The sequence below is a fragment of the Primulina eburnea genome, chromosome 10 (assembly GCF_022965805.1).
Source record: "Primulina eburnea isolate SZY01 chromosome 10, ASM2296580v1, whole genome shotgun sequence".
Lineage (NCBI taxonomy): Eukaryota > Viridiplantae > Streptophyta > Magnoliopsida > Lamiales > Gesneriaceae > Primulina > Primulina eburnea.
The window spans coordinates 638,166-645,214 of record NC_133110.1 but is presented as its reverse complement, the minus strand read 5'-3'; the positions used below and the strand labels follow the sequence as shown (position 1 = coordinate 645,214).

Genomic DNA, 7,049 nt, shown 5'->3' with positions numbered 1-7,049 from the left:
CATGTAAGCACGGATTCTCCACGTCACTCCACTATAATATATTAATATTGTATTTTTATGTTGTGATTGAAATTTAATTAATAATAATTGCTTAAATAGAAAATAAACAATGTAAATTTAGGAATAGAATGAAAATATTCACTACAAGAAAATAGGCATTCAACAACACATAAAAGACAATAGTTTTTTTATTAAAAACGTTGTCATTATTTTTAACAATGATTTCAACAAAACCGTTGTCGTAACCTAAAAAAACCCGCTCATAGACAACTGTTTTTAAAAAACTGTTGTCTTTGATGTGTCTATTAGCGTTTTTTGGTCAAAGACAACCGTTTTATAAACCAATCGTTGTCTATTAGTGTTTTTTTTAAACAAACGACAACGGTTTTAGAAAATCGATGTCGATTAGCTTGTTTTTTAGACAAACAACAAGAGTTATCTAAAACATAACGACGGTTTTGATAAAACCATCGCTATATTATAACGAAGATTTGATAAAATCCTCGTTATATTATAAATTTTTATATTTTATTTTTTTCATTTGAATTAAATTAATTATTAAAAATTATAAATAATAATAATAATAATAATAATAATAATAATATGCTTATAAATATATTGGAGTGATGTGGAGAGCACGGATGCTCGTTCACGTGGAGAATCCATGCTTATAAAGCACAGGATAATGCTCCACATCACTTTAAGCTGTGCTTACGAAGCACGGATTAAAGTAATTTTGCACAATTATTTTATTTTGAATTATTTTTAAATTTTTTTTTATTTTAAAATTAATTATAAAAAAACCCAATATCAGCCGCCACCTCCGCACAATAATAGCTAATCAATTCCATCCCCAACAAAACCCACTATTTGTTTTAATTTCCTTTTAACAATAATAATAACATAACATGGATCATATATTTTGTTATTGAAAAATGTTAGTACATTTTTTACTATTTCTAACAAAAACAAAATTAAATCTAAATAAAGAGGAACAAGAAACAAAAACAATTACAAATATTACTGTTTCCCAACAAATTCATTATATAAAGCACACGCTCGTTTTGGAAACAAGATTTGGACAGAGTCAGATTGCCGGGTGGGCATCCCTTTAAAAACTACATCATCTACTTATAAATGGTTCAAATGTGATATGGCTCTGTTTGTAGATGAGAAAGGCTCTATAAGATATTGTTACTAGATCGGCCCAACCGTTGACAAAATGGCCTTTCATAATACTAATGGGCCACATTTTTTAGCCCAAACAATTGGTTGCTTTATCCGATCAAGTTAGTGTTTTTTTTTGTATACTTATATTTAGTTATTTAGATTTGATCAACTTTTACGAATATTGAAAATTTGAAATACATTAGGTAAGATTATTTTTAAAAATTAAAAAAATTTACCAAGTCTAAATATCATATTTTTATTCCAACTCTAGTACTTAACTAAATCAAGTTCGATCAATGTTTCTTTATATTTTAAAATTCAGTACAATTTAATAATATCTAGCTACATACTTGATTGATGCTTGAAAAAAACTTCGAGCTTAAACTTGAATGATTTCGAGTTACAATAATATAATATTTTTTAAAAAATTAAAAACTCGAGACTAAAAACTTGCTTAGCAAAATATATATAAAAAAATAATCAAATATGTGAAGCAATAATTACAATTTTTGGGACATCATCCATTTTTCAAATCATTTTCACACGTTCTCCGACGTCTAATCAACGTGTTCATGATTTTATTAATACTAAATTAATTAAATAATATGTTGTATAATATTTCAACATAAAAATTTTGTGAAATAGTTTATATTTCGAATATGTGAGACTCACAAATGAAAAAAAATATTGATTTTTATTATAAATATGAATATAGTTGAACAATCTCACAAATAACAATCCGTAAGACGGTTAAAAGACTTACTCTTCACTGATTAAATATAGCTTTTAACAATATATATTAACCAAAATCCATTTATTATTATTATTTTGATAAACTGATAGTTGTATGCTTATGATGACAAACACTTGGATGTCAATATTAATTGTTATTATAAAGTTTTAGAATTTATCAAATATGACCAATTAATGGGCATTAAATAAAGTGCATGGTTCACAGTTTACTAGCTAACGATGTACAAATGATGTATTAATAGATCGAGTTGATACATAAATTTTTGTTATAGTTTTTATTATTATTTTTATAAAAATAATGCAATTATATTATATACATGGTTTGCAAAGATAATATCTTAATTTTTATATTTTGTAAGTGAATAAAATTTTAACTGAAATGAAAACTGTGGAAATATAGGATGACGTAGACAAGGATTATTTGCTGTACCAGGTCAGAGCCCGCGGAATCTGAAATTCGGTTGGTTTCACCGGTCAGTTATTTCCGGGACAACGATCCCACTTTTGTATTTTTTTCCTTAAAAAAAATCATTTTTCTTGCATAATTAATGGTTGCATAATCATTTTCATGAAAGATTATTGTAATTAGTAATCACACCCATTTTCATCTCCTTTTCATGCTTCTCTCTCTTTTACCTTCCTCACTCTTGCATCAACAAACACTGGTATCTACGCATCTCGTGATTCAGATTATCGTTGTTATTCACGTTTGCAATTTGCGTTTTTGTTGATGTTTGTTTGATTCAATAAATGGGTTTTTACATGATTGGTAGATCAAAATTGAGGGTTCTTTTTCTTTTTTATTGAAATCGGGATCCTGAATCTTTTTGTGAATGTATGAATCATGGTTTGAGTGTTCTTTGAATGGGTTGCAATTTTCTTGATTTGGCCTGAGACCAAAAGTTTTTATGGTTTGCATCTAATTGATTTGTTTGCTTTCTGATTGCTGTTTTATCTATTTGTTTTCTTTGTTTTTAATGCCACAGATTGCTGTCAATGTTTGATGGTTTCCTGTGGAAGGGTCTTTAATATTTTCTAAGTTAAGGAAGAGTGAGAAGCAATTTGGGATTTGATTATGTGAATGTTGGGGATCATACTCTTGCAATTAATGGCTGCTGAGGTTCTATCTGTGAAAAAGGGGAAATCCCCTGGATTCATGACTCTATTGTCATCCGCAGTTTGTGAATGGTTTTTGATATTTTTGCTATTTGTGGACGCGGCGTTTTCGTATTTGCTCACAAAATTTGCTCAATACTGTGAGATCAAAACTCCTTGCCCGTTATGCTCGAGGCTCGATCTTGTTTCCGGGAAAAAGAAACCAGAAAACTATTGGAGTTTATTATGCAGAAGCCACAGAGAAGAGATGTCATCTCTAGTGCCTTGTTCTATACACAATAATCTTGCCGATGTTAATGGAATGTGTGAAGAATGTTTTATGCCAATTATTATGCAGCATAAATCGAATTCTGAATCATATAGGTTGTTAGTTGGTAAGCTGTGGGTTGATGTAGAACGATCCATTCTCCAAAACTTAATGCTGAATAAGAATATACGATTTGGTTCTTCGGGGCGTAGGACGTGTTCTTGCTGCAACAAGATATGGAGAGCTAAATCTAATGCTGAAAGATTACTCGGGCTTTCTCCAGTTAGTCTTGGGGCTTCTAAAGCCAATCTGAAGCCTCCTTTGCCTCGTGTGCCAGGCCGGAGTCGTTTTAGTCGTAGGGATAGTTTGAAGAGGTTGAGAGAGAAATTCTCAGGGCCGATGGCACACCATTCTGCTTTAGGAAATAGTTTTGATACGCTGTCTCATGTGGGTTATACGAAGCTGAAAATCTCCTCTGATTCCGAGTCCGAGGTCCTATTCTCGGAGGATGATGAAGAAGGAAATGCGAGTTGCCGCTGTAAAATTGAAAGTAAACCAGACTATAATGTTCAATCTAGCTTAAAAAGTCCACCTATAACACAGGATGAGAAAGTGAAACCTTCGGTTCTTGATCTACCAAATCTGCTTGATTTGAGTGATGATAAGACTTTCAGTTCTTTATCAGTAGACACGTTCATAGAGCACGAGCTTAGAGAGCTCAACTGGGCAGAAGCTTATAATAAACCAAGCACATTTGTGACACCGGAGCTAGCTTCATTAGACAACAGTTCCCAACCACTTGGTGTTGGGAAAGGTTCTTTAGATTTGCCTGAAGAGACTTATAAGACCTCGTCATTTCTCAAGAAGCGTAAGCTCTCAATCTTAACGTATTTTACAAGCATACATATCATCTATCTGTGCAAGAAAGGAGTCGGGAGATAACAAACATGATCGTTATAGCATTTGTGATTGATTTAACAAGCTGAATTTGACTTTGCAGAATTAAATGACGAGGGAAGAAGGGAAAAAGGAACTACATCTACGGTGAATCATATAGAAGCCGTTGCAGGAATTTCTTCAGAAGATGCTCATTCATCAGAGTCAAATAAAAAGAATATGACAGATACTTCTACGCAGATAATGGAAAACAGAGAATTGTCAAGATTACTACCAGTTGAGCCAATCAAAGCTCGTGACTCTGCTAAAAACGAAGAAGAAGATACAAATTCCCTGCCACAAGATTCTACATCTGATGCAGGCTTGTTTTCGAAAGATAAAAGTCCTAGAGCTCATAATGAACACATTGAATTTAGAAAACCCGAGGATTCCTCTTATCAGGCAAATGAGACCAGCCTATACGAATATTTGGAGGGAACAGGTGATGCCGATATTGAAGGTAAAAGCATGCTTGATCGACTAAAACAACAGGTTGAGCAGGATAAAGTCTACATGGATTCTTTATACAAGGAACTAGAGGAAGAAAGAAACGCTGCTGCAGTTGCAGCAAATGAAACCATGGCCATGATTACGAGACTACAGGAGGAGAAAGCGTCGCTTCACATGGAGGCATTGCAATACTTAAGAATGATGGAGGAACAAGCAGAGTATGATGTGGAGGCACTGGAAAGAGCCAATGATGTTATTGCTGAAAAGGAGAAGGAATTGCAGGACTTGGAAGCAGAGTTAGAATTCTACAGAAACAACTTTGGTGATGAATCATTAGGAGCCGATAAAGAAAATAATACTGGCGCTTCTAGTGATTCGAGATCTTATAATATTAAAAAAACCAATGGAACATGTAACCCAGCCATGGATGATCCAGCCTCGAAATTTGCGGATGAAAAACTCTACATCTTGCGATGTTTGAAGAAGTTGGAGAAGAAGATCCATCAAGCTCAGAATGATGAAAAGATGAAAAACGAGGTTGGGAATATTCATCGTACTGGAGAGACGCCAATAAGTCAAGAAAATGAAGATAATGGTTCATTTGAGCAAAAGAATGTGTATCCTTCAAATGGGAACCCAGATCATGACAGGGAAATTAATTTTGTTTCAGGGAAAAGAGAGAAACCGTTAGAAAATGGTCCTTCTGCTTTTGAGAAGGAAATTGCAGAACTTCACCAGAGGTTGGATGCACTTGAGACTGACCAAGATTTCCTCAAGCACGTGTCTGACTTGCTTCATAATGGAAAGGATGGATTGAATCTAATTCAGGAAATATCTCATCAGCTACGAGAGTTGAGAAAAGTTGAATCCCATAATAAAAGATGACTTTTAATCCTCTGAGCCTGCATCTCTCTCATTTGCAGAGTAACATCTTCCTAGCCATGACTGTTTTTTGGATCTTATAGATTCCAATGCCATGATTTGGAAAATTATTGTTACTCCATGAAAAATGTGTTCTTGAATGAGCTGCATTCTACTCAAAATCGTTCTGCATATTCTGCGAAACACTGCAAAATGGCGTAGCTGTAAATGACAGGGATATTGAGATATAAATTACACGGATCTTTTTGTACTTTCCAGTTTTCAAAATCTTGAATACATGGGATGAAAACAGAGTAACGGAGGGGAGGGGAGCAATCCACATAATCCAAACATGGAGACGGTGGTGAAGATGAATCTTAGGTGTCTGCCTGATGTGACTGTGATTTACGATATTCGGGTTTGCGCCATGTGTAGTTTTTCCAGAAGAGGAAGAAAGAGTGCTTGAAGGGATGAAACATAAAGAATCAAATTCTCTGTATCTTTGATTCCATTTTCTTGATTGATTTTTTTTGTTCTTTTGGATTGGAAATGAGCATAGTTCGGGAGTTGATTTTTAGTTCTTTTTAATTTAGCAATCCCTTCCATGTGCATAAATGTGTATGTCTTGTTGGTTATAGTGCAGATACTAGTTCTGATATGCTTTTTATTTTATACAAAGGTGTAAGAATCAACTGGAGTTTTAGCTCAAAATACTTGAAATTTTTCTTTGTACAGACAAGACAACCATATTTTTAACAAGATGTACTCCTTCATGACTCATGAGGATAAAAGTTGGTTTACCCTCGTACTAACATGAACGGCCAAGAGGTCAGATCCAACAGAGGATCTAACTTTGTTGGATCCGACCTCTTGGCCAAACCCTCTTCTAACTCTGTATAAGTTTTGGTTAGATTTATATTATGAGTGAAAACGAAAACGACTAAGATGGAGCTATGATGATTTACAAGATCAAATGAGGAAAAAAGCTAACTTATAGCTAGGAAGAAATACGTAATTTGCTCCTAGATAAACTAAAGAAGGGTAAAACACTGTTCCTGAACCAAACAAGATAACAAAAAAATTACAATATTCTTGGAATTCAATGTAAACTATTTGTCACATATATAGTCATGTTCTGATCCGGACAAACATCATTTATTACCCACGGCGGATACAGAGCAGCGACTAGCTAGTCTCCCAGGACTTCTGTTCACCGATCGAGTCTGCATGGTGGGCCCCTGGGTATCCATGTGCAGCCGTTAGGCGACGGTGTTCGACCTAGACGCCGGCCCTCCAAGGATTGCAATGTAAGATTTTGTCCATTCAGATCTTCTTCAACAAGAATTCGAGCAGCTTCGTACGATGTCATGCAGAGTAGGAAGATCAATCCCATTATAAATAAGATTCTTTTTGCAGTAACCATCATCTTAATTTTTCTACAAACAAAATTAATGAATACAGTGTAAATGGATGTTAATATATATTATGGTGTGCTTGTCGTGTATATATAGTAGTG

The 7,049-nt window shown here is 34.0% G+C and overlaps 1 protein-coding gene across 5 annotated transcripts; it reads left to right on the top strand.

Moving 5' to 3' along the window:
• The first annotated feature begins 2,377 nt into the window (after nt 1–2,377).
• Nucleotides 2,378–6,225, top strand: LOC140804037 (probable myosin-binding protein 4). 5 transcript variants are annotated; one of them, XM_073159908.1, is made up of 4 exons: nt 2,438–2,588; nt 2,910–4,154; nt 4,287–5,596; nt 5,862–6,225. In XM_073159908.1, exons 2-3 carry the CDS (start codon nt 3,005–3,007, stop codon nt 5,555–5,557), a joined length of 2,421 nt encoding a protein of 806 aa, XP_073016009.1. In that variant the 5' UTR covers nt 2,438–2,588; nt 2,910–3,004; the 3' UTR covers nt 5,558–5,596; nt 5,862–6,225. The 5 variants fall into 5 exon arrangements, with proteins under 5 accessions (XP_073016007.1, XP_073016009.1, XP_073016008.1 ...); XM_073159907.1 differs by having other exon boundaries at nt 5,813–6,225; XM_073159906.1 differs by lacking the exon at nt 2,438–2,588 and adding an exon at nt 2,378–2,396 and having other exon boundaries at nt 4,287–6,225.
• The last annotated feature ends 824 nt before the right edge of the window (nt 6,226–7,049 follow it).

Excerpts from the sequence above, each read along its gene's own strand:
- LOC140804037 (XM_073159906.1), top strand. The coding sequence starts at position 3,005 with ATGTTGGGGATCATACTCTTGCAATTAATGGCTGCTGAGGTTCTATCT. Across the intron at positions 4,155-4,286 it reads CTCGTCATTTCTCAAGAAGC|AATTAAATGACGAGGGAAGA; the intron begins GTAAGCTCTCAA and ends TTGACTTTGCAG.